Consider the following 27,303-nt stretch of genomic DNA (forward strand, 5'->3'; position numbering starts at 1 on the left):
GGCAGGCCCTGTGATTAGTTAGGGTTACTTGCCAAGTCCTCCCTTTCCTCTTACGGCCTCATTCACACAACTAACAGCCGGCCCGTGCACAGCCGTATCGGGCCACTCCCGGGAAGGACAGGTGCTGCGTGTGATTGTACGCAGCAGCCTGTCCTTCTCTATGGGAGCGCGAGGCCGTACGCTCATCCGGACTGCAGTCCCTGCAGGTGTCCCTGCTCGGACGCAGACAGGATCCACCCTGTCTGCGTACAAGTACGGACACCTGCACCGACGTGCAGTTCGGGTGAGCGTACGGCCTTGTGCTCCCATAGAGAAGGACAGGCTGCTGCGTACAATCACACGCAGCACCTGTCCTTCCCAGGAGTGGCCGGTTACGGCTGTGCACGCAGCATGGTTCTGTACGGGCCGGCTTTTAGTCGTGTGAATGAGGCCTACATCAGAGGCAAGGGAAAGTAAAGGGAGTAATGAATGGAGTCATTTAATGCTTCCCTGTAAAAACAAGCTGCAGCAGCAAACAAAAAAAGTTTCAAACAATGTAACCCTTTTAACCCCCCTTCCTCTCATGCTTATGTTATCTGCGTTCTGTCTCTGCTCTGACCTGTATATAAACCGTTTCACCTCACTTATCCTGCACATCTATACAACGACCCCTTTATCTCCATCCTCCCACTGTATGTGACCTCTACAGTCACTCCCTCACTCTGTCTTCATAATTTAACCTCCTCAATACCGGCATGTTCCTTAATTTCCTAAAAATTAAAAATATTATGGCAAAACATCAGATGACCTTGGACTTTCTACTTCCCAAAAGGAGTCATTTCGGGGATTTTTGTACCGTTCTGACATTATTTGCCGATTTATAAACGAAAGTGAAACAGGCCGTTTTCAAATGTTTGGGTCTTTTACTTATTATAGTGAACACATTTTAAAAAAAGCGGTCAATAAAAACCACTAAAAGAAAGCTCTACCTGTACCCAAAAAAAAGATATTAAATTCATTTTATTACAGAGTTACGTGACGGAGGAATTCTCAACCAAACTTGCAGAGCGCTGACAACTGAAACATGGCCTGGTAATGGAGGGGGTGGAACATGCTGGTGCTGAAGTGGTTAATCTGTGTATTTAGCCGTTTGCCTGGACTTTAGCTTTATGTTCTGTGCTGGTCACAGCAACCCGATTCTTGTTCTCATTTTCAAATGACAGATCTGTCTGGTCTCTATGGGCATCTTTTTCCTATTGCTTTTAAAGATAAGCTGCTTATACCATTAGACTTTACAGAATGTGAAAAACATTGCTATATACATTATCAACATATAAAATTGGAATTAGGAGGCATATTTTTAAACCAGAGAAAAATCAATGAAGTGTAAATGAAATCCGTGCAGATCTTGTGTATATTTCACAGTATAAGGTAGCATCTGTCTGGCATGCCTGTCACACTAGCCATATGGGCAATGGATCTGACTCACTGCCATACACTGCCTGACACATATGGCGATAATTGCTGCTGATAACTAATATCATCTGTTACCGCATTAAATTAGTCCACATAGAGCAACTTGACAGCTTAGACTGCACTCGTGTACAGCTCCGCTGTCTAAACACACAAGTAGCCTTTTTATGGCGTGGACCAGTACATCAAATAAAGCTAAAATGTGCCTAAAATGTGCCATTGCCAGCTTTTTCTTTAGAAACAAAAAAAAGCGAGAGATACCTGGCTGCCAAGCTGATCCTCAACCTTCAAGGATTGTGGAGTTACTGACTAGGAGCATATATGCAGGCTAGAAGTTCTGTCTTCACTTGCTGCGGATCGTGGTCAGTGAGTCCAGAAGCATTAAAGCCAGCACGTATTTAGCACTTTTAGAAGGTGGTCATTAATGGTAGCTTCTATATTTTCTCAGTACAGGTTTCCTTTAAAGAACTATGAGGCGAGTGATTTCCACTCATCCTCATAGTTAGAGCCGACCTGTGACAAAGAAGCTGTCACAGGCCAGCTCTATCGCTCGGGAAGTGAGCAAACACTGCGGTCCAGGCACCTCTAAAGAGCATGTAAGGGAGCTGTAAGCAATGCACGTATAGATGGATGGAGCTCCCTCAAGGCCATAGCCCCACCCCACCTAAAGTTGACACTTCGCACCGGGCAGCATATATTGAATGGCTGCTCATTGCGAGAACTAACAGTGCTGCGCTAGGGGGAGGCCGAGAAGCCATTCACCTAGAAAAGTGAAAGGCATGCGGCGACCCACTGGACACAGGGTCGCGACCCACTTTTGGGTAACGACCCACCAGTTGAGAACCAAGGCTCTAAAAAGGAGCGCCACAGCCGGGACACTTTCCACAGCTCGGTCACTTTCCGATCATCTCCCTACTATCGGTCACCGCTCCCCGCAGGGATCCCCCCCCTTCCCTCTCCGATCCCCCAGCGCTGAGTGGTCACGCAGCTGGGTGGATCTCGACAGTATTGTCAGGATCCGTCCCGGCTGTGGCACTCTCAGTATATCACGGGCTAGCTTTGGGTCACAGGAGGAGGTTTGTGTATGGCCTCCCGTGACCCTAAAGAGAAGCATGGGGAAAAAACACTTACCCCATAGTTATTTAAATAAGTGTAAATGCAATATAAAGGGTTTGTCATCCCCAAGTACTGCATTACCTGTGCACATATATGGAGGGGGCCAATTTAAATTAATGGTTTTAGATATTGTATGTGTTCTGTGAATGGAGAAAGTGCAAGACAGAACAGAACGTATGCTGGCCACATATATTACAATATGTCGGCAGGAGCAGAGTCGCTAGTGTGCCATGGCCCTAAAGGAGATTGTATAATTAGATTGTAAAGTGTGTTTAGTGTTACTTGCTCTGGTTGTAAGCAGAGGCCCGCTATAGAGGTGCTGTGTTATTAGGGCCATAAACAACCATCACCCCAACCAAAGCTTAGACATCAAGATGGCCAATGATAAAATAAACCACACTGACAAAATAAATCCCGTTGCGGAAGTCACTTTATTGGTGCTGTACATGCCCGGTCATGACTTCGCTCTGGGCTCCACATCAGTTTTGTGTAAAAGATCAGTGTCATTTTTCTCTTTATAACTTATAAACATGATTTACATCCAAGTTCCTACAGCGGGAGGTCAGGAGGCAGCAGGAGTGAAGCCTCCTCCCCTCGCCAACAGCAGCACAAGGCCTAGGAGGGCTTAGGTAGGTCCCAGAACAGACCCTCCTCCTAGACATGACACCTCCCAACCCCAGAAATGATAAGCCAGAGTAGAACAGAACAAGATGGCGGATCGGACAGACAAGATGGGAAAGATCAGTCACTTGTGGCATCACACTCACAGAAAGGCAAGTCACATTCATAACATGGAGTTGTTGAGAAGACTGCATAAATGGTTTAGAAGATACAAATAAAAAAATGAGGGAACAGCTTTTGATTCGGGGACTGGACAGGACAAACACAGACAGAAAACTCACTCAAACCAAAGTAACTGTTGACCAATATCTCTGAAGAGAGACTGTCCATGCACAAAGCAACCAATACAATGTTGTCTGGCTATTCCATAACGCAATACAGCTATGAAATGGCCAATCGGATTGGTTGCTACAGACCAGCCTAAATCTCCCATCAGACCTTATTAACTATGAGGTCACTCGTAAGAGTAGACATATGAAGACAAGGATGGCTCCCCCTCCGCTCCAAGTACCTACGTTAAAGATCAGGAAATTCCTCCACTGCCTCCCTAACCCCAATGATAAAATAAAAGTCCATAAAAAATGTGCCTGGCAGGAGTTTTGTGGTGGAAGGGCGAGTTAAGAAATTAGGGAGAAGGGGAAGGCAGTCAGAAAAGCAGAGGGAGAGGCCGCATGTCTAGGTGTGGAGGAGAGACCACAAGCCGTTAACGGAAGATGATGTTAACCGATGGTCAAGCCGAAGCCGCACACAAATTTGTTCTTCTTGTGGTTGAGGAAGGCTCCCATGGCTAGCGTGAGAGGAAGTGGTGGAAGTTTCTTTTCTAAAGTTGCTCCGACTAGCCAATTACTGTCCAGCGAGCCTGCCAGATAGAGACATAGAAAATTAGCCAAAAACATAGATGAAAAATGAATACAATCCAATATATTAACAATATACAAACCTATACCTTGAGCTACATCACCAACCTCGTCCCAAAATACCAAACTGTACAATCAACTCCTCCCAAGAGCTCCTGCTCTTCAACTCCCTCATCAGCTCCTCCCATGTTTACCTCTGGGACTTCTCCAGAGCCTCTCCCATCCTCTGGAACTCCATACCCCAACATGTCTGGCTATCTCCTACCTGCCTTTAGGCAATCCCTGAAGACTCACCTCTTCAGGGAAGCCTATCCCACCTCTACTTAAACAAATTAGCTTTCACCTTCTCCATCACCAACAGTTATTGCCACTTGTATTACTTGCCCCTTCCTTTTAGATTGTAAGCTCTCACGAGCAGGGCCATCCTAACCCTCCTGTCTGGATTTGTATTGTAACTGTACTGTCTCCCTTTATACATTAAAGTGCTGTGCAAACTGTTAGCACTACAAAATCCTGTATTATAATAATAAAAAAGGGGAAGGGAACGCATGAACAAGAAGAAAATTAAATGCAAGAGGTAAGAACTGTTCTGGTCTCAGTAAAACAAAATTAACTACCAACATCCTATACAGAGAAGAATGAACTCCACTCACCCTGCCCAATATATCTTTGTATGCATTTTAGATTCCTCTGAAATGTTCTTCCAGTAAAAAGTAGAGGGAGAACTCCCTCTGACCAGCAGTGCCAAGGGAGCATGGAGCCGGCTTCCTTTACAATCAGGAAGCCAGCGGTGGGTTATGACCTGCCTCCCGGCTTCTGATTGGCCAGGAAGCCAGCTTCACTTGTTGGTAGGCAGCCTAGCTTCCTAACCAATCAGGAAGCCGGGAGGTTGGTCATGGCATGCCGCCCTGCTTCCTGATTGGTCAGGAAGTCAGGCACCCTCGGCAAATAAAGCCGGTATGCTTTCGATAGAACACCAGCGTCTCAGGCAATGGGTCATGAAATGCCGCCTTGACTTCCCAATAATCGTGGCACAAAGCACCGGTGTCGGCAAGCACCGCGGCTTTGAACACAGAAGCCAATATTATTTTCATGCGGCTCTTCGCAGCCAATCAGGAGCTTGGACTGCCAATTCCAGCATGAAACACCACCTCAAAAATCACAGAAAATTGGCAACATCTTATCAGTCCACTTTAATGCAAGCAGGTACAGCCTACTCGAAAGGGTCAACGCTGCTCTGATTTCAGAACCAGCACAAAAGTGTTGTCACCCCATCACAGGAACCTGCATCAGGTAGACTTAACTGGCAGGATCAACAGGTATTGGTGAGAATTTACAGGGGAACCAAGGGAAAACTGTTAGTGCAGATGCGTTTACAGTGAAGTGCTGTAGCACATTTTCTTTTTAAATGAGAGGCCACAGCTCTACTTTAAAATGTATCAAAATCACAGAGATGTCATGCAATGTGTTCTAACTAAAGCAGACTTATTTTTAAAGAAAGAAAGAAAGAAAGAGACGGCATAACACCAATATTAGCCTTACCACCGTCTAGTGGCTCAAAATTCTAACTGTCCATACCTTTAAACAGTAGGTTGGCTTTGGGGAGATCCAGCTGGTAACCCAAGGTGACACTTGTGTCCTGCATCCGGGTGTTAGCTTCAAACTCCACTCCTACTTGAAGCTGATAAAGTAAAACAGAATGTTTATGAGGAACACTGCTCAGTAATGGGGGTAAGTGAATCCATGATACTACTGTTATACATGGCCACCATTTACACTTCACAAGCCTATTGATAAAATTGCTACTGCCAAATACAATACAAACGCAGGCATGACAATTAGAGATGCAACGATATTTATTTTCGGTACCCGTCGATACTGAATACAGATACTGGAAGTCCCATAAAGGAAGCCGGGCGGCGTCTAATGACATGCCCCCGCGGCTTCATGGCCAATCAGGAAGCGGGGGGCAGGTAATGACTCGCCACCCAGCTTCCTGATTGGCCAGATTCCCGGAAGTGGGTCATTACACTTCGCCCGGCTTCCTGACTCGACGGGAAGCCGGCTCCATGCTCTCTGGTCACCAAGTGAGCAGAGAGCGGGGAGCTGGCTTCCCGGCCAATCACGAAGCCGGGGAGCGAGTCATTACCCACCTCCCCCCGGCTTCCTGATTGGCCGAGAAACTGGCTCCATACTCCCTGGTAACGAGGGAGCATGGACCCACGCATGCACAGTAGCCATGAGATGTCTGGACTGACGAATGCTTTTAGCCTGTAAGATTTCTGGACTTGGAGCTCCTCATCTGCAGTGCGCTTGCGCGTTGGCCTGTTGCCCCCGCACGTCCGGGCCTGGAGAAGTGATAGGACACCGGCTTCCCGGTAATGACTCGCCACCCAGCTTCCTGATTGGCCAGATTCCCGGAAGTGGGTCATTACACTTCGCCCGGCTTCCTGACTCGACGGGAAGCCGGCTCCATGCTCTCTGGTTACCAAGTGACCAGAGAGCGGGGAGCTGGCTTCCCGGCCAATCAGGAAGCTGGGGAGCGAGTCATTACCCACCTCCCCCCGGCTTCCTGATTGGCCGAGAAACTGGCTCCATACTCCCTGGTAACGAGGGAGCATGGACCCACGCATGCACAGTAGCCATGAGATGTCTGGACTGACGAATGCTTTTAGCCTGTAAGATTTCTGGACTTGGAGCTCCTCATCTGCAGTGCGCTTGCGCGTTGGCCTGTTGCCCCCGCACGTCCGGGCCTGGAGAAGTGATAGGACACCGGCTTCCCGGCCATTGAGGAAGCCGGGCGGTGTGTAATGACTCGCCGCCTGGCATCCTGATACCGGAAGTTCCGGTATCAGAATAAGCATCAGGAGTTTTTGAGTGAGTAAGAGTACGAAAAAAATCAGTATCGGCACCGATACCAATAGTAGTATCGGTGCATCCCTAATGACAATGGAACTGCAACTTATTATTCCTAGTCCCTAGTTGTATGATTTTAAACCTGACATAAGAAGATAATGGGGACCTGTTTTTATAAAAACCTAATCATTGGGATAATGCGGACCTGTTTTATAAAAATGCTTGGTGCTTGGCTGTTATGCTGACTCTCTGGCTTCAATACTTTCTGGGCTACCGACCTGTAAACAGTGTGCAGATCAGGAGAATCACAGTAAAGCCTGATCTGTGTCCCTGTGCCAGGTCAGTGACACAAAGTGTACAAATCATTATTCAATGTCATTTATAGAACACTCTAGCTGTATTTCTAGCTCTCTTAGTCTAAAAACACCCTTTACCTAGTTGCCAATATGTAAATTAACAGTGCAGCTTGGTATCAAGCGCCATAAAGCTATGTGCTCTAACCTATCCACTGTTACCCTGTACTCCAATATCACAGACCAATAATAGCTGCAGTGTTTCCAGATATGGGGGAACATGTTACACCCCCACCCCTTCTCCATCTCCCATAATGCTGACAACTTTCAGAAAGTTAGTACTTGCCTAGGAACTTTGGAAAGGTAAAAATAGGCAATGCCTGCTAACTCTGTACACTATAATTTCCATACTGAGGAATAGACCTGAACAAGTATGCAGATTAGTGTTCGGAACAGATTTTCCTGATCTGCATTCTTGTCTCGCATCCGGTAATTTAAATACTGAAGCCAGTGACAGGCTGTAAATTAGTATGTTAAAAGGATGCCAGCAATGGCTCCCACTCAATGTCTCAGCATACAAAACTCCCTCTCTAGAGCATGTCCCAGGATTAGATTCTACTTTAACCTTGTTCCTGTAAGAGGAAACAGCTTTTATTACTCCCTAAGACATCACCAGGCTTGTAAAATTCTTGCAGGGAAACCAAAGGCCTATTTTCTATCGATGCAAACATGCCTCTCAGAGCTACATTTCCCAAGAGCTTATTCCCTAGACATTGTGTGGGCAGTGTTCTAAAAGGAAGCAGCATTGTTTTACTGGTAAAGAAATCAACGTATGCATGCAGAGAAGCACAGAGCGAGTTATGCCTACCAACAGGCAGAGATGACAACTGTGCTGCCACAATGGTTGCATAGAATATGACAGGTCATAGTTAATACTCACATTAATGTGAGATGAGAATGTATATAGTTTATTTTCCTTAAGCCATATATTCTGAGCAGCATTATAGTTGGTTCATGTACTGACATCTAGTGGTCATTCTGGTTATTGCACCATGTTTTTCTGTGTTCCCTCCCATCTATGATGTATTTCCCCCTTCTTGTTCAGTGTCATGGCTGACAGTAACATGACCACATGTTAATCTGCATTGCATGCTTGGAAACATGATCATCTTTGACCGCTTTAAAATACCATCTATTCATTCATCTGCTGTATCCTGTTGTCTGCTGTAACCTGCATAAACGGAATAAAGTACTTTGTGGATGAAAGGGTATTTGGTGAGTTCAGCTATCTGATGCAGTGATTATATCTGCTTATACAGGTCAGGCATAGAGGTCTCAGCAAGGGATAAATCGCTAATACAACGCTGACTGGGATTTCTGTGCAGCAAAGAATCTGTTAGCCCAAACAGATTAGGAGCACACTGGATTTTTGGTCAAAACGGTAATTTTTTTTGTATGTGCAGCATTTTTATTGGGATAAAACATTAGGAAATGTGTCTGTACTGAATATTTTTTGCCCTAGCGTTTAAAAAGAGACCCTGTCAGGAAATATGGAGAACAATAATGGAATTAAACTTCACTCACATCAAAACGAAAAATCCTGCCCTCTCCCCGTTCTCCAAAATCTGACAGAGGTCGTCAAATGCACCTATTTAACCCAAAAGAGATTCTGCACATTTAAATACATACAATAAAATGGTAAAGTACCTGATCATTAGCTTTATGGTAATATGTTGCGTGCGCTCCTGCTTGTCCTAGAGTTAATGTCCCGGTCCAATTTGGAGCTATAATAAAAACATGAAACATTAATGAAGCAAGAAGAAAAACAGCACAGTTAAAACTATTAAAGCTGAACTCCAGGATCCCAGACAATTTATCTCCCTTTCCTTATCCACAAATAAAATACCTTTAAAGCATTTTTGTTTAACCCCATTGATTGGTTAAGCTAGGCCCAATGAAAGGAGTCACACAATTCCCCCCCCCCCTCCCCCCGTTAGCATATTTCCTTCCTCGGTAAAGCTCTGTTGTAGGTATACCAGCCAGAGGGAGCCTGGGTTGACTGCTAGGTATGTACCCTAGTAGCTTTATAACAGACAGAGATAGATAAGGCTTCACCCTCCAGGTTATCCCTCTATACAGTTCTGCAGCTTCCTGCATCTAACCTGCACATTGAACTATGAATCACTTCATTCATCCACACACTTTGCAATCTGATTGTAATATATATATATATATATATAATCTATATCTACCTCACACACAATCATATATACTGTACATACATACATACATACACGGTATTAAAGAAATGCACCGGCCCATCTTATTTGAAATAGATTTAATAGATTCAGCTAGATAAACTGTGTGATCAGCATAAGCCTCTGGCTGATCAAATCAATACATAGTTTTCACTCTAAGGCCTGGTTCACACCTGAACGTTTTGTAGCGCGTTCAACGCTCGACGAACGCTCAAACATCTAAATCCCATTGTATTCAATGGGTCTGGTTCACACCTTGCCGTATTTCCGCCCGTCCGAACGCGATACAAAACGGCCTACATGTACTTCTTTGGGGCGTTTTGATCTCGCGTTTCCATTGGGATACAGCCAATAGCCCATGGAAACGCGCGTTTGTCGCGCGTATTTTTTTTTTACCGCGGATCGCGGTAAAAATGCACGACGCGAACCGCGCAACAAACGCGCATATTCAATACGCCTAGGTGTGAACCCAGCCTAAGTTGTGTCCACTAAATTTACTCCATCAGGTTGAGAAAATTAACCCCTTCATGGCTGAGGCATATTTTTTCTTTTTTAAAAATGGCCCTGATGCCAGCACACTGTACGTCACTGGTCATGAAGGGGTTTTGGGGGAAAAAAAAAACAGCAAGTTTCCATCCAGACCTGGTTATTTGACGTTCACAAGAGTTCAATATGGCTAGAATTAAACTTATTCCTTAAGTCAAGCACTCTCTACAGGTGTCCATACACTGTACGAATTTCGTCTGGTTCTACAGGTGGTACATACACATGTGCAACCACACGTGCACACACACACACACACACACACACACACTTCCTCGCCTGTCACATTTCCTTATAGAAAAAAAATACGTGAAATGATGCACACTATAGTTGTTCATGAATTTATATATAGAATTATTACCTGTGTATCTTCCTGCTAATGACATCACTGTTCCCTCTTCCCCAGGACGCCGGTGGTAGACAAGTTCTCCTCCCAGTGCCAGACTGGGTGTGATGCTCTGCATGTAGTGTGCAACCACAATACCTAGAGACAAGATATATTCATTTGCACATACACATGCTGCTGAAACACTATGAAATGTATGCCAACACAATGAGTTGTGCTATTGAAGGGAGAGAACATTCACTTTTTAATATAAAACTCCATTTACTTGATACTATTTAACAAGCACAAGTCATGTGATCTTGTAACAGAAAAGATTTTTCCTTTGCACCGTTCATGTGAGTACCAGTTATATCATGCTATGTGTCACTGGCAACCAGAAGTTCCTTCAATCTGGAAAGACAGAAAAGCCTTTTTCCTTTGTCCAATACTTTGTTAATCTTCTGTGTGATGCGGGACTACATAAAATTAGATCTTAAAGCAGAACTCCAGTCAAACGCAACAAGATAACAATGAATAGCCTATATACGTTTGTATTGCAGCAACGCACGTTACATGGGTTGGTGCGATGGGGTGCCATTCATTCTGAATGGAACCCTAATGCACCTTGCCAACAAGGCGTTGCAGTGCACTGCCAAAAATGGTGCACAAACTATTTTTGGTGTACTTGGTGGTATTGACAGCCCATTCGTTTTGAAAAGGGAATATTAATGCAACACAAAAATGTAAAATGAGCCCTACAAGATAAAATAAAAATAAATAAAACCAGCTTTTGCTGCAATATTCAGCTGCAGTACAGAGATTCTCCCTGATTTCCCATGCAATGTACTTTTTTCTGCCACTAGATGTCCTCAGTCTGATGGCTAGCATCATTCAACCCACTTCCTCTTAGCCCAGGTAATCAAAAAATTAAAGGAAAGACAACATTTTAGAGTAGTCCCCAGAACAAGAGGTAAGAGGAGATCACCCAATGTGGAGTTCTGTTGTGGGAACAGCTGTGACTTTGGGCGATTTCCTCTAACTTCCTGTTGTGTCGCTGGGACAGGAAGTGAAGGGCAATTTCCCTAAACTTTCTCTGGCTATACATACACTTTAATGATTACAGAGCTCCATTAATTTGTGTCTGCTCAGAATTCATCTTTAGCTGTAGCCATCTTGAAAAAGCAATGCAATGTAGCTGGGCATTTTTTCTAATCAATCTCCAGAGTTAATTATTTTCCTTTTATAGCTTCAATTTCTCTTTAAGATTTGGCTTATGCTAAACTGCCTGTCTACAGACCAGTATGACAGTCACTGGTCAGGGGGGGAAATAGAGGAAAACCTGCCCTACCCACTATGCAACACCCATTACATGCTCTGTAGAAGTAAGCAGATATGAGGACGTGCCAGTGGATACATAGTTCTATCGATTTCAGCTACAAATATTTGGCATTTAGGGATAATAAAAACATTTAACTAGATATAAGAAATATACGTTTATTTGGTTGGCTAAAGTTTTGGATGACTGAATACAGCCCACCACACTCCGCATCTCCTCTAAGTGGCATTACAGACAGACATTTTCCTTACCAGATCCCACTAGTATGTCAGGGTTGCCCAATGTGACGGCGGCTGTGAAGTCTTCTCCTCTGTATTCTGTGTCTAGCTGCCAGTTCACAAACTTCGACTGCTGAGTCTGGGAAAGGAAGACACAGATTGCACAAAGGGTAAGGGACAATGATGAGATCAGGTTTGATTCAGTAATGTGAGCGTTTCTAAACATGTGGTTTGCGATTACCCAACTGCTCTGCAAAATGACTGTGATGAATACAGCAAGGAAAGACTCTTTCCCTATTTATACCTTATATCTTATACTTTATACCTTATATTTATACCTTATACCTTTACCTTATTTATACCTTATACCTTTATATCTGGCTTTACAGAAGTGATTGGGTTTGTGATGACAGTGGCACATCTGCAACATAATGGGGATATGGCACTTACGTGGGTTCACATGACAGAAGGTTCAGGCCGCTGTCACACTGGTGGTGTCATTTCCAAGCAGCCCAAAGAGCTAGAGGGGGACCACTGGGTCCGTTTATAGCATCCTATTGTAGAAAGGATCATCACACTTTTTATGCCTTGGCACAGACAAAGATGGGTGAATCACAAAAGAATGTGTATCTCTATCATCTGGCAGGTGAAACCGTTCCTATTCATGTGTTTAAATAGCCTCAGGGGTAATCACTGCACTCTATTTGTAAGGTAAATGCCCATATGCTCATCCACAAAAATGTCCATACATTAAAAAGTTAATGCTTTGACTTCTCTCCACTGAAGACCTGTAAAGGTGCCCATACACCTTACGATTATCGTACGACAATCGTAACGCGTGAATAGAGTGTCCGACCGATAGTTTTGTACAATCGTACGACTTTTGACAGTCAAGCATGTTTGAAAACTTTGGTCGATCGTACGATGTTCGCATGGTTGGTGGCGTTTCCGTCCGTCAAAAGGCATGCGCAAACGAAAATAACTGCGGTCAATTACCGCAAGTCATCCAGGTGGTTTTTTTTTTAACTACCGCTGATTGAACCTTTCGATAAATCGGGGCAGGATGGGGCCGTCGTACGAAAATCGTACGACGGTTCGATCATCGGACGAAAAGTTTCGGCCGACAATCGTAAGGTGTAAGGGCACCTTTAGTGTCTCTATACCCACTTTGGACTCTTGAGTTTAAATAGTGTATTTAGCTATGTGACAGGTGTTGCTCTTTAAGAAAATAAAAGCTGCAATGCTGCTCAGCTGACAGGATCGGTATGTAAACTAAGAGTGCACACAAAGCTAAAGTGAAGGAGATAGGATAGTAAGTCATAGAGCCCATGTAGGCAAATTTCACTTCAAGGGCTTGTCCACCTAAAGCTATTATAGGCCCTGGGTAGATGCTGCATGTTTGCTATGTGTGCGTTTATAATCTGCCACCTACACATTATATACAGTTTTTTAAAGGACAAAATTAGTTTTAATTTGATGTGACATACACATATATATATTCTTACAAATTCTTTTTTATTTAAAAAAAAAAAAAAATGGTGTAATATTTGTCTCATAACATTATTAGCCTTCTCCGCACTATATTTTCTTATATTTTATGAAAAGGTTTTTTTATATATATATATATATCTCCCCCCCTTTTTTAAATATGTTTAGAAACTTTAACAAATTGTTTCAATTTATGTTTAAACTAGGGGGCACTAAAAGGGTTATTTTTATTTTATTTACAGGGGCTTTGAATACCAAGTATTCAGAGGAGACACCGTATTCTCCTCAGAGATACTTTGTATCAGTTTTGTAACACACTGATACGGCTGACAGCTCCACAACACATCACAGTGATCACAGTGCTGGGAGCCCCTAAGATGCTGTTGAGGGTCTGCCGTGGACACCGAGGGATCCAGCAACAGCATGATCTCGATGAGCGCCTGTCCCTCCACGGGCCAAATCTCATTTTACCGCATGACAGGATTATTCTGTCACCGGTCTTTATTGACCTGAACGACTGACGGAATAATCCCGCCATCAGTCAGGAAGGGGTTAAAGCCCAACTCCAGGCACAGGAAACTAACCAGGAATACACTCCATTTCCTGAAAAGCAACTCCCCCTGCTGGCTTTCTTTTACATTAGTCAAATCTGCTATAGTTCCAGGCTGCAGGTCTCAAAGATGCCAGTGCTACGGTCATGTCTCCTCTTAGCCATTCACAAAACACAGAGCCCCAAGCTTAATTTTGCAAGTGGCCAAGAGGAACAGGAGATGGAGACACAAGAGTAGCACTGGGGTCTCTAAGAGCTGCAGCACTTACATCTACATGGTCTGGAAGTGCAGTGGGAGCTGTACTTCATGTACAATCATGAAGCTCTATCTACTGCATTAGTCTCAACATCCCCAGGGTGCATTTTATGACTGGGCTGTAAAATGGGGGCCCTTAGTCTATGGAATGAGAGTAAACATGAAAAAGCACTTGAGCAGTGTTGGATGTAACAATGAGGCTTCTGGTAAATAAACTGTGAACAGACATCTTTGTTTCATTATCCTACCTGAAGTGCAATCTTTGATCGGACACATTGAGTGGCTTGATGGATTATTTGTGCGTTCAGGCTGCCACTGTTATCCATTGCTCCAACTAAAACAGGAAATGCCTGTTAAAACAAAAAACACAGAAGCATGAGCATTCACCTACACAAAATGAATCAATCCTCTTAACATTACGATACTTGTGCTTAGAAATGTTGCAGCCTTGCTAAATCTCTTATCTCACGGAAAGCCTTCTAGACAGGAGGTTCAATTCCTTAAGCTTTAACACATGAGCTATTTGCCATAACCACCATTATTTTAAGCAATGACAACCAAGAGAAAGAGCTTAAAATAAGGTTTATAAAATGGAAAAAATACACACAGCTTAATCCAGGGCTCAACAAATCCCAGGCGCCAGGCCGCTAATGCGAATAGAAATTGTGTCCTGGCGCGTGGGCTTTTGTCAGCCCGTTCAGCACACCTGTCTTCGCCGCTTTCCCCAGCAGATTTGTTGCAGGTCTTCTCCAGGGTTGTGGAATTCCTATCGTCCGACGCCCAGGACATGCAGTTTTGGGCGCTGAGCGGGTGTTTTCTTCTACATTTAGCCCCGCTTCAGGCAAGCAGGGCTAAATGTTGAGGGGGTGGGGGGGGGGAAAGTGGACACTCAATTTTGTACAAGTGATCCGCCTGTATCACTTGTATAGCAGCCTGCTTGTCTGTGTCCCCCCCCTCCACGGTCCGTCCGTCCGTCCCCCGCCAAAGTCCGTTCCCCCAGCCGCCCCGCTTTTCAGGGTCCCCTGGGACCACGGCAATAATTTCAGGGTGGAGAGCAGGGAGCAGACTGGAGAACGTCCGTTCACCGATCTGCACCTTGATCAGTGACAAAGGAGCGCTGTATTTACAGTGCTTCCTGCGTCAGCTGTCACATGTGGAGCTGTACATAAGATCCAGCACAATGCTGTGCTGGATTTTCTGTACTGGAGGGCAGGCTCATAAAAAGAGTGTTTGTCCCCTCCAAATGATATCACATGGGGGATTGTTATCTCCTGTGTGATATCAATAAAGTTAAGAAAATATATTTTAAAAAAAGTGATACATTCAAAATAATAATAAAGGCCACCTAAGCAAGGTAAAGTCACCCTCATGTTCTTGAAACCACTCCTGCACAATACGAGCACCGTGGCATGGCGCATTGTCTTGTTGGAAGAAGCCATCTCCATTGGGATACGCCATCAACATGATAGGATGAACTTGATCAGCAATGATACTTTGGTATGTTGTGCTATTCAGACCTTGTTCCACACGAATTAAAGGGCCCAAATCATGCCAGGAAAACATGCCCCAAGCCATAACACTGCCCCCACCAGCTTGAAGGGTTGTACTCATGCATGTGGGGTGCATGCTTTCATGCTGTTCCCGCCACATTCTGACTCTGCCATCTGCATGATGCAACTGGAAACGTGATTCATCGGACCACATGACTTTTTTCCAATGCTCCACTTTCCAATTATTATTATTAACTGCAGACAGCAAAAGGTGTTCGAACAGGCCTTCAGCTTCCATATCCCATACGATGCAGTGTACGGCGAACAGTGCGTTCAGAGATCATTTGAGAGGATAACTGATTAAGATCGGCAGTCATTTGATGCACTGTTGCCCTTCTGTTGTCTTGTACCAGTCTTGCCACTCTCCGTTCTGCCCTAATATTGACTAGTCGCTGACGGCCACAATTCGCACGTTCAGACCCAGATTTTCGACAGCAGAAGTGAAAATAAATCACTTCTACTGTCGTGGTAAACAACCTGCTTCCCTATTTATAATGGTCTGGCCCTCTAGCAACTTCAGCGCAAAATTATAGATAATTTGCCTGCAAACATCAGGTGGTCATAATAATCTGAAGTAACATTTTGTCTGTCTCTGAGATTTATCCTTGCCTTGGGCTTTCATTTTTGACTTGTTCATTGATCATTTCGTAATTGTTCTGCTTATGCGGTTTGGGTCTGAATGCTCAGGCTTACTCACAACTTGATGCCTTATTCTGATACCCTCATGTTCTTGTCCAGCTCATTTCCTGTTTTTTTTTTTTTTGTGTTCAATAAACACAGATTTAACCATAAAGAATGGTGACGACAACTTGCAAACAACAGATCACCATTTAGTCAAATGTCACAATTACAGTACATACAATAAGAACTCACACATTTTACGTGAACTTTCCAAACAGTTTTCAGTGTAACAGTGGAGAATTCCCAGTATATAGATTACATTCTCACCTCTGCTGGGCTCAGCTGCTTTGTTCCAACATATGTGGCTCCAAATTGATAACTTGAATCACTGAGAGCACTGAGTGAGACCGTATGGTTTACCTGCGAGACAGGACAAGAAATGGGAAAAACTGAGATGGCAAGTGTGTCAGACCCTCTGTCAAAAGGTATTAAAATGCAACTCTAGGCAATGCTAATAATAGTTTGTGAATGCCATTGCTATTGCAATAATAAATAAGGCTTCTGGAGAAGACAGCTGCCTCCTGTGTCATGCAAAACGGAAGTGCCACCGGACCTAGAAGAGTCCAGAGAGGATTTACCGATACAAATTCAACAGCATAAAAAAGCCAGGGTGTTTTGGGGGTCCACACAATACCCCTTCATCAAGGCTAGAAATAGATACAAGCTTGATAATTGTTATTCCCTGATAACTCCCTTTCCTCAAATCCTCCAGGATGGTTCACATGCGCTCAAAGTCCTGGAGGATGAAGTGGAAAGCTTGAGTTTTGACCTTTTCCTTGAATCTACATTCTAACTAATATACAGCACAGAGAGAAAGCTATGGATACGACCGTATCGTAAACTTGCAAACAATGTAGATTTCTATTTATACCCGTGTTTTATATTTTCATCTGTCACTGTGCTGTATGTAAATTTACAAACAATGTAGATTTCTATTTAAACTTCTGTTGCTCTGTATTTCTACCCTCGATGAAGGGATATTGTGTGGACCCTTGCAATGAGTTGGCTTTTTTTTTAAACTCTTGAACTTTTATCAATAAAACCACTTTGAGCTCGACAATACTGAGTACCGGTGCCGTGATTATCAGGAAATCAGGCGGCAGATCATAACCCTTAGCCCGGCGTCCTGATTGACTGTGAAGCCAGCGATCTAGCAAAAGGACACCGGCTTCACTTGCAAAGGCTGCCTGACCAATCAGGAAGCCAGGCAGCGAGTCATGAGGTGTCGTCCGGCTTCCTAATTGGCTAGGAAGCCGCCTTCACTTATTGCTAGGCAGCCTGGCTTCCTGACCAATCAGGAAGCTGGGTCATTACGTGCCGCCCGGCTTTCTGATTAGTTAGGAAGCCAGGCTGCCTAGGAACAAGTGAAGCCAGCTTACTAGCCAATCAGGAAACCAGATCATAACCCACCACCCAGCTACCTTATTAGAAAGGAAGCCGATTTCATGCTCCCTCAGCACTGGCAGTCAGAGGGACATCTCCCTCTTACCGGAAGTTTCGGTATTGGAGGTAAGTATCGGGGCGTTATTATTATTTTGTATGTAGCTGCTAAATACTCGGTGATCCTGCCAGTTCCCCTTTGTACCTGTTGCAAACTGACCACACCAAGCATGGAAGCAGATCCACGGCATGTCTTTAACTCCTGTAGTCAGTTTTTTTGCCATGCCTCCTCTCTCTCTTCACCCACCTCACACAGTACAAAATCATTTTATAACCAATATCCTGCAAGCAGTAAATAATAATTTGTCAACCGTGAGGGATGTATAGTCATCTAAGTAGGAAGAGTCGTAATATCCCAGGATGCAAGTAAAGATGTCAGGGCAACATTCAAGGATGTACCCATAACCCCAATAACAGCTATGATCAGCTCTGCACAGTATTTTCTGAGCTACACACACCACCATAACAAGAACTCTGCATTATCATACTTGTTCCAGGTGAGTGGGTCAAAGTACTGAAGCATGACAGCCCAGTAAGAAGCATTAACATGGGGACAGCTCTGCACTGGCAGCCTCCATATTCACAGTACAGGCTTCATTTGGAGAGAAACTCAAACAACTGATCAGCTTTTTAACAGTTTTTATAGCCAGAGCAATGTCATGACAGAAAGAGCTGCTGGGACCCCCTAGAGATATAGAGAGCTGGTGTGTGATCCAACCTTCTGCAGCTACGGAAATATCAAAGCCAACAGTCTACCTTAAGTGGGAGTGAGCCATTAATGAGCCTTACCTGGAAATAGTTACTCAACCCTTTATTTACAATAAGTTTCACACCTTCCATCTGAATGGGGAATAATTCTGTGAGAAGAAAGCAAAATTAAAGATAAATAAATTACCTGAATTTAGGAACCTGACAAGAAATTCAGCGTCATAGTGATGAGCCAAATGCAATGTGTGAGGGGTGGGAGAGTGTTGGAAAGCTCCTATACTCCCTGGAAGTGTTAGAACTTTGCCCATCCTGAATGGCCTGCCATTTGGGCATAGTGGGGACAATGGAAACTACTTATGCTCAGGCACCTCTAGGTCTGTACTTTATACCTGCTAGCATCCTTTTTTTTTTGCAAAGTGAAATAGTGAAGTGCGTCAGTGAATGAGCAAATCTTAAGCATACTCGTTATATGTTTTTAATTGTATGCAGCACATTTTTTTTCAGTTTAAAATGGAAAATACTACATGTCAAAATTAGAAAAGTTGGGGTTTTTGGGCAGCCGACTGACAACTTAACAAACCAAACATTTTGTTGAAAAAATATATTGATTTTATTTGATTAAAAAATAATTGGAATGGATAAAATGTTTTGACAACAAGATTCTCCTATAGGCTTCCTCCACACTGATTGTAGTTCATTCAAAGAAAGATAACATTTAGAGATTTTGTACAATGGAACATGATTAGATGATTAGAAAGCATGATGTAATAATTCATGGACACAATACATGATCAGTATAAAAAGAGTGATGGAGGAGCTTGATTTTCTCGACGTTTCGCGCTAGATAGCGCTTCTTCAGGAGATGAAGAGAGAAGTTGTCCTTGGAGTCTGTGTGCGTCCCGGTTGTTCCAACCGGCTCAGACAGTAAGAAGTAAAGGCGTAGGGCAGGGGGAAACGGGACCAGAGAAGGAGAAGAAATGAAGACCCTAAAACCCCAGTGGAGGCAGACTCAGTCAAGAGATGGCAGATGAACCGCAGTTTGCAAAGAGTTGGAGGTTAAGACACAAGACTGTCAGTCTGCGTCGTAAAGTAGCCGTTCCTCTCTTGAAATCGAGCCCCCAGCAGCCAATACAGCCCTTTCAGAGCACAGCCTATACTCCAATACTTTTTCCAATATTTTTTCAACAAAATGTTTGGTTTGTTAAGTTGTCAGTCGGCTGCCCAAAAACCCCCAACTTTTCTCATTTTGAAATACCAATTTCAGGGGTGTGGCATCCTGTGCTTTGATTCAGGTCATTCTATGCTAAGAAAATACTACATACAGATATTTGGTATATACTACTTGCAGCCAGAAGGTGAAGGTCAATGCAAGGAGTAGCCAAACTCCGGCTCTCTAGCTGTGGTGTAACTACAAATCCCATTAGGCATTGCAATACTGACAGCCACAGGCATGACTCCTAGAGACGGATGCATCATGGGATTTGTAGTTTCACCAAAGCTGGAGGGCTGGAGTTTACCTACCCCTGCTCTATGCTATAGTAGAGATGTAGAGAAGTCTATGACTGCTTTGCAGCAGTGTGATGTGAACCTTCAATTTAGAAACTCTGTGCTGTGCATGGGTTCATGGGAAGACAATATAAAAAGACAGTTTTCAGGCAGTGACAACAGTTTTCTTTTTACCAGAGGAACATGAAGAATTGCAAGAGACTGTCAATCCAGTACATTATATACAAAGCAAATCAGAGTGATCGCTAAGCTGGGAGTTATTTTCTAAAATGACATTTATAGATTCTAATTCCATACTTTTTCTTGAGGGAAACAGCAAAATTGCAGTTTAATAATTACTGCCCTCATGACTGACCATGGGGACTCAGCGTCTCAGGACTAACCTTTGCACTTGCGGTGGCACTCTTCATACGTGCCGGGATTCGGTAACCGCTCTTCCTGAGTTTCTTTCTTTTCTGCTACTTGGCCCAAGCCAGAGACAGGGGGCATTGTGAACCCAGGAGGCACAGATACTAAACCAGGGCCTGGAGAGGACCCTGCAAGAGGGGGAGAGGGAGAGCTGGCAGCCATAACATTCCCCATGATTTCTGTGAACACAAAGCAGAGGAAAACAAATACATTATTTATGCTGTCTGTTGTGTTACTGGGTCAGGAAGTTAGCAGAATCTCTCCAACATATAGTTACAGCTACAATACCACAACAAGGTAGATGTTAGTGCCTGGGTCTCTACTGATAAGATTTTCTGTGACTGCGGGACAGGAAGTGGTGGGAAATCTCCCCAACAGGGACACAGGCAAAAAATAAAAATGATGTTATACTGTTTTGCACACTAAATTAGAAAAAAATAATTTGTATTTAAACGCTTCTCAGAATATCTATCCAAGCAGGCAACGATCATATGAGCATTATAAATGAAATGTAATGTTAATCATTTATTACAATCAATAGGGAATTTACCTTGTGTACATAACATACATGTGTAACTCAGTTATACATCTGTAAACCTGCGTCAGCTGAGGACACTGTCAGCCGAGGGGTTCACCCAATGCTAAGATTATTTGCAATCTCAAAGATCAGCTTCAAAATGGAATTCCAACCCAGAACTGTTTTCTAATTTTGAGTCACAATAAGGAGGGTTAAACGTTTATCATCATGGCTTACGACTAGAGAGGTTTGACCTAATTTCCTGTTCCACGGATATAACAGGTCACCAAAAGAAGTGACCCCATTAGTAGATTACTCCTCGAAACGTGGCCATACACTGTACAACCCTTGCAAGACTTTTGTCTTGCGAGGGTTGTAATGTAATTTAAAAAAAAAAACGTACGATCTGCCCATCTTGGACAGGCAGATAGTACTTGCGATCAGCGCAAGCCAGCCCCGCTGAGGGGCGGGCTTCCGATGACTGCAATGCTGAACGGGCAGTGTGCGCACACCGGCCCGTTCGGCAGTTGTCGAACAAGCACGCCACTTGCACGATTCCCGGCGTGTTTTCCAGCCTGCCTGTTCGACGGAAGACGTGCGAACATACAGTAGAAATGGTCGCACGCCTTCCATACATTTTGCGATTAACGTACGACCGCGGGATTTCCCGCGATAATCGTACAGTGTATGGGCACCTTTAGATTAACACTAACAGGAAGAGAAGATGAATGTCCCCAACAGGGACAGAGTGAGCAACACAGACCTGGCCAACACTAACCCAGTTTTGGTTGAGGTTCTACTTTAAAGTCACATTTTCTAAGGCTGCGTTCACACCTGACCATTTTGTAGCGCGTCCTACGATCGACGAACGCGCTAGAAAACGGTCTAAAAAATAAATAGCATTGTAGTCAATGCCCTCGTTCCCACCTAGGCGTATTTCCGCCCGTCCCTAACGCCCTACAAAACGGCCCACGCCTGAAAAGGTCCCGGGACTACTTTGGGCCGTTTTGTAGGGCGTTTTCCATTGGGATACAGCCAAGTAGCCTTTGGAGTCGCGCAACTTTTTTACCGCGAATCGCGGTAAAAAAACACGCGACAGATGCGCTTTTGCAATACGCCTAAGTGTGAACCCAGCCTAAGGCATATGTTCTAAGGCATTTTTATTATTATTTTTATTTGTTACAAAAATAAACAAACATTCATTTTTACAAAATGAAAGGAGATGCCCTTTTTAACAGTTGTCCCCAGAACAAGCACCCCCTCTGTTCCTGCTCTGGAGACAACGCAAAAATGTTTAAAACAGAACTGAAGCCAACACTTTTCTTTTTTTTGTTGTTATTGTGAGATTTCGCTTCAAATGGTAGAGCTTTATGGACATAGTCCTCTCCCCTTTAAGAGCCTGGTAGCCCATTTTGAATCAAAAGAAAGTCAAACAGTCTGCATAAGTTTTCCTTGCAGGGGTTTCCAACATCACATTCATGCACTTCTTGCAAAACAAAACACAGTTTAAGCCTCTGGCTTCTACTTTCTCGGCATCCAGCTACTTTGACCCACCGCTCCCTGTCTGTTCCTTCACAGACTACTGTCTGTAGTGTTGTCCTCAGCCCCAATGACTCTCTCTGGCCATCACTGGCCTTATTCCAGCCACCACAACTGTCTCTCTTGTGCCTCCAGCACACACATCTGGCTTCACTCTGACTCCTGGCTGGTTCCCTCCTGACTCCTGAACAGAAAACCTTCCACCGTCTCCAAGGTCGAGCCCTGAACCCTAGCCAGCAATCTTCTCATAAGGGCTGTGGCACATCTGTGCCATCAATGGGTGCTTGTCACTACTAAACCATGGACCCGCAAATGGAGATTTCATCCCTCACAAATCAACTTTGAAATCTCCTGGTTTCAGGATCCCGGGCAGAATCTAGAAAGAACTGCAAAGCCAGTTCAGCAATATGCAGATTGTAGCTCATCCCTTTGATCTGCAGATTAATGAAACAGTAGATACAAAGGTAACAATGCAGCTTTGTATTTCTCCATCTTGCTCTCTTCTCTTTTTTTTCTGACAGCAGCAGCTTCTACAGCTACTCTATTTACACCCCAACTACCGGCTGTCACTTTGACAGCCAGGGATTGCCAGCAAATGTGAAGGGGGAAGAGGCAGAAGGCCATGGATAGGTGTCCTGTGTACTTTGTATTATACAGGTGAAACTTGAATAATTAGAATATCGTGCAAAGTTCATTTATTTCACTAATGCAACTTAAAAGGTGAAACTAATATATGAGATAGACTCATTACATGCAAAGCAAGATAGTTCAAGCCGTGATTTGTCATAATTGTGATGATTATGGCTTACAGCTCATGAAAACCCCAAGAACCCCAAATCCACAACCTCAAAAAAGTAGATTATTACATGCAATAAAACAAGGATTGTACATAGAATATCGGACCTCTGAAAAGTACAAGCATGCATATGTACTCAGTACTTGGTTTGGGCCTCTTTTGCAGCACTTACTGCAATTACTTTTGCACGATATTCTAATTATTCGAGTTTCACCTGTATATTTTTGTGCAACAGTAGCATGCCCAATGTACATTTAAGCATACATGTTAAGTGACCATCAGGAACCCGATTAGAGCTGCAACAGTTAATCGATTTAGTCGATTAAAATCGACGATTGAAAACGTTACCAACGTTTTCGATCGTCGATTCGTCGGCTATCGATTGATTTCCCTGTTCGGGGCTCTACACGCGGCCTGAAGCACACGCTGCTCACGTCCCGCTGAGCAGTATAATCATTATACAGCGCAATGGAGAATACCACCAGCTATAGAGGACTACAAATCCCAGCAATAATACATTATATACAGCGCAATGCAGAGTAACGCCAGCTACAGAGGACTACAAATCCCAGCAATAGTACATATGTAGTATAATGTAGTATTGCTACATTCCTCTATAGCTGCTGGTATTCTGCACTGCGCCGCTGTATTATGTACTATATTGCACACCACACTCTTTTTTTTACTTCTACCGCGCCAAGCTTGCTCCCGTGATGGACTACAATCTCACCACAAACTAGTAGTCCATCACTGGAGCCTTTTTTTTTTTATCCGATTAACTGATTAATCGAACTTAATAATCGGTCAACTAATCGATTATGAAAATAATCGTTAGCTGCAGCCCTAAACCCGATCCTGTCTAATGACAGGCAGAAGACACATGGAGACAGAGAGAGGCTGCAGCAGATCAGCAGCAAAGAGATGCAACAAATTATTATTTTTTTAAAGGCTCAGTATACCGCGAGCTGTAGCTCGCGGTATACTGAGACGCCGCAGCTGAAGCGGATCCCGACAATTGTGCCGGGATCCGCCCAGCTGCGTGGCTCTAGAGGCAGAGCCAGCTGTACTCGCCCCCTCCCCCGTCCGTTCCGCCAGTCAGCCCCCCCGTCACGGCAGAGAACTCATTGTCACAAGTCGGCTAGAACTATGAGGTGAGTGAAAAGCACTCATCTCATAGTTCTTTTTTTGGGTTTGGATAGAGTTGGAAGTGACTAGAACCCCTGTCAGATTTTAATTGCCGTGTGTCCCCGTTAGGATGATTCACCCTCTCTATTTGTCCCGGTGAATGCAATCACTGAAAGAAAATCCCACATATTAGGTTGTCATCAAAACAGAATTGATGGAATATCTTCCACTGGGGACCCTTTGGCTTCAGTTCTACTTTAATTCCCGGAACACACCAGGAACCCTAACCACTTGCTCTCCGGAGCAATTTCTTACTATTTGCACACAGATGATATCAGAATTTGTGTCTAGAAAACAGCTTCAGACCCCCAAATAATAAATATATTTTCTGAAAGCAGATGCACTGTAGAATAAAACAAATGCTAGTTGCTACGGCATTGGCGCACATTTTTATCAAACTAGTATTTTTAAGATAAAATAAACCAAAATGAAATTTTACAGAAACAGAATACCCCATTTTTTGGTAAAATATAAAAGACGGGGTCACGCCGGGTAAAAAAATACCAAACATGTCAAGCCTTAAAACTGCGTGCGCTCGTGAAACCGCAAAAAGCTACACTACCCAAAATTACCCATAGGCAACGCTGCTTATCAGTTTAGTGTTACCAGTGATTGACGTCCTTAGAATTATTGCTCTCACTCCAACGTTCACGGCAATAGGTAACATGTGTGGCGCAATTTACGTTGTTGCATGTAGGTGCATCCGATGCATGTTTGCGTTGTATGTGCGTGCACGTGGGGGACGGGGGACTTTAACAATTTTTTTTGCATTTTTATTTTTCAGGTTACTTTAATTATTTATTTTTACACTCGACTTTATTGCGATCATATAGGGGGATAACTAGCCCCCTATGTAATAGTAAATAGGATGTGACAGGTCCTCTTTATTAAAGACATTAGGGGTCTTTTAGACCCCTGTCACCTAGGGACCCCAAAGAAGCTGAGGAAGCAGAGATCTGCTTCACCAGCTTCTTCTTCTGGCTCTAAGGGCCGGAGAATGTGCACAGTGACCCCAGAAGTGATGTCATACACATCACTTCCGGGTCGAGTGATCAGAGGAGAGATCAGCGGCTGGAAGCTTGCTAATCTCCCTCCGATCTGTCAGGGAAAACCCGCTGCGCCAATGCTAGGCCCTCACGGGGTGCTGGGGAGCCCGGGGTAGCCGGCGGGGAGCACACTCCGCCGCTCAGTACAAACGATCAGGCGGCTATAGAGCCGCTGGATTGATTGTACCTTAACAGCCATCGCCAGCTGTTTAAAATGATAGCAAGAACACGGCCACGGCTGCAGCAGCTGTGTTCTTGGTATAACCACTTCAGGGGGAGGACGTGTATTTACCTGAACGTGCCTGAGGTGGTTAAAAAAAAAAAAGTGACATATTCCGTCCAATGAGATTTGAGAATGAGTCACATGGCTAAATTAGAGAGCCCTAAGCTTAGTGCATTGAGCTTATAGATCTTCAGCAGACCAGATGGCATTGTTAGGGTTTCCAACTAATTAAAGGGTACGTACACCCAATCAGCAAACTTCTCTAATTCTGTCCCTTATGATCTGCAATGTAATCCATCGAAAGTGTTTTATTTTATCTGTTCAACAAGTTTAAAAAAAAATACTTTCTGATGCTGCCAGATATCCTGTGAGCTGATAACAGTCAGCACGTTATCAGTTTGCATTGTTCCTGGCTCTCTCTCTCTCTCTCTACTGACAGCTAAACCCCTCCCCTCTATGTCACAGAGATGAGAGGAGGGGATGAGGTGTTCATAAAAAAGGCATAGTCCACCGTTTTGCAACTATTTAATAAATGAATCCACAATAATAAAATAAAAAAGTGCATTTATTACATTTTTGCACCGAAGCCTGCAGAGCATTGCAACCGCGTCCAGTGCACAGCTGGTTTCATTCTCAGGCTCCTGCACTGTCAATCACAGTCCCTCACTTGTGCTTAAGTGAGATCTAGGAGTCTCTCTGCCGCGGTGGTTTGAAGGTTTGGGGGAAGAGACCATATTTCTAAATACATGCAACATGAAGCATGGTCACATGGGTGGACTGAGCCTTTAAGTTCTAACACACTGCCTGTTCTAGGGTGACTACACTGCTACTTGGCTACAATCAGTGCTGTCACTGTAGTACAGGAAGTGTATTACTGGCAGAAAAGAAAGGGGGGGGGGGGGGAATGGGAAAGAAGAGCCAGAAAAAGAAAACTAATGCAGCCACCACATCTGCTGAGCTATATTACATTTGTGTTATTAGGGTTTGGATACACATTCCTATCTTTATACACAGGCACACTTTAGGGTGTAGACACAGGAAACGCAAGCTGCTACACACTGGGGTATATGATTGGTAGGCATGTCCTGTCACAAATGGAACAATCAAATTTAGGGCATGGCTCCAAGGTGTCACAGTTTTATTTAGGCCATAGTGCAATCGTTAGCCCCTCCCCCCCAGCCTTAGTCTGCAGTGTGACCCCCTGTGCAGGGTCACAGGACAGGCCAGCTGCAGCTCCTGGGCTCCCCCATGCAGCAGTGTGCAGTCCCCTCCCTGTTAACCTTCCCCGGCATGTCCCATTCATACTTAATGTACCAGCTTATGACCCACCTGGGCCACCAACGCCCCCCGCCTCCCCCCAGGTACTCCTTCCCCTTATCCCTCACCTTCTCCCCCACCCTAAACCTCACCTTTCCTCTCCTCTCCAGCGCTCTCTGGGCTTTTTCACATACACTCACACACGAAAAGAGCAACCGAGCCCGCTGGCCGCCGTAGCCCCGCCTCTCCTTCTTCGTTATTGACAGAAAAGTGCAACC

The 27,303-nt window shown here is 44.2% G+C and overlaps 1 protein-coding gene across 1 annotated transcript; it reads right to left on the reverse strand.

The window, feature by feature from the left end:
• Nucleotides 1-2,980: 2,980 nt before the first annotated feature.
• Nucleotides 2,981-27,303, reverse strand: TOMM40 (translocase of outer mitochondrial membrane 40). The gene is made up of 10 exons (XM_018561331.1): nt 27,178-27,303; nt 20,438-20,641; nt 18,630-18,697; nt 16,668-16,760; nt 14,418-14,519; nt 11,909-12,014; nt 10,358-10,480; nt 8,903-8,979; nt 5,625-5,727; nt 2,981-4,048 (listed from the first exon to the last, which is right to left on the reverse strand). The coding sequence occupies exons 2-10, from the start codon at nt 20,634-20,636 to the stop codon at nt 3,909-3,911; spliced, it is 1,011 nt and encodes a 336-aa protein (XP_018416833.1). The 5' UTR covers nt 20,637-20,641; nt 27,178-27,303; the 3' UTR covers nt 2,981-3,908.

The sequence above is a fragment of the Nanorana parkeri genome, unplaced genomic scaffold (genome assembly GCF_000935625.1).
Source record: "Nanorana parkeri isolate BGI_ZX_2015 unplaced genomic scaffold, ASM93562v1 scaffold517, whole genome shotgun sequence".
In the NCBI taxonomy this organism is placed as follows: Eukaryota; Metazoa; Chordata; class Amphibia; order Anura; family Dicroglossidae; genus Nanorana; species Nanorana parkeri.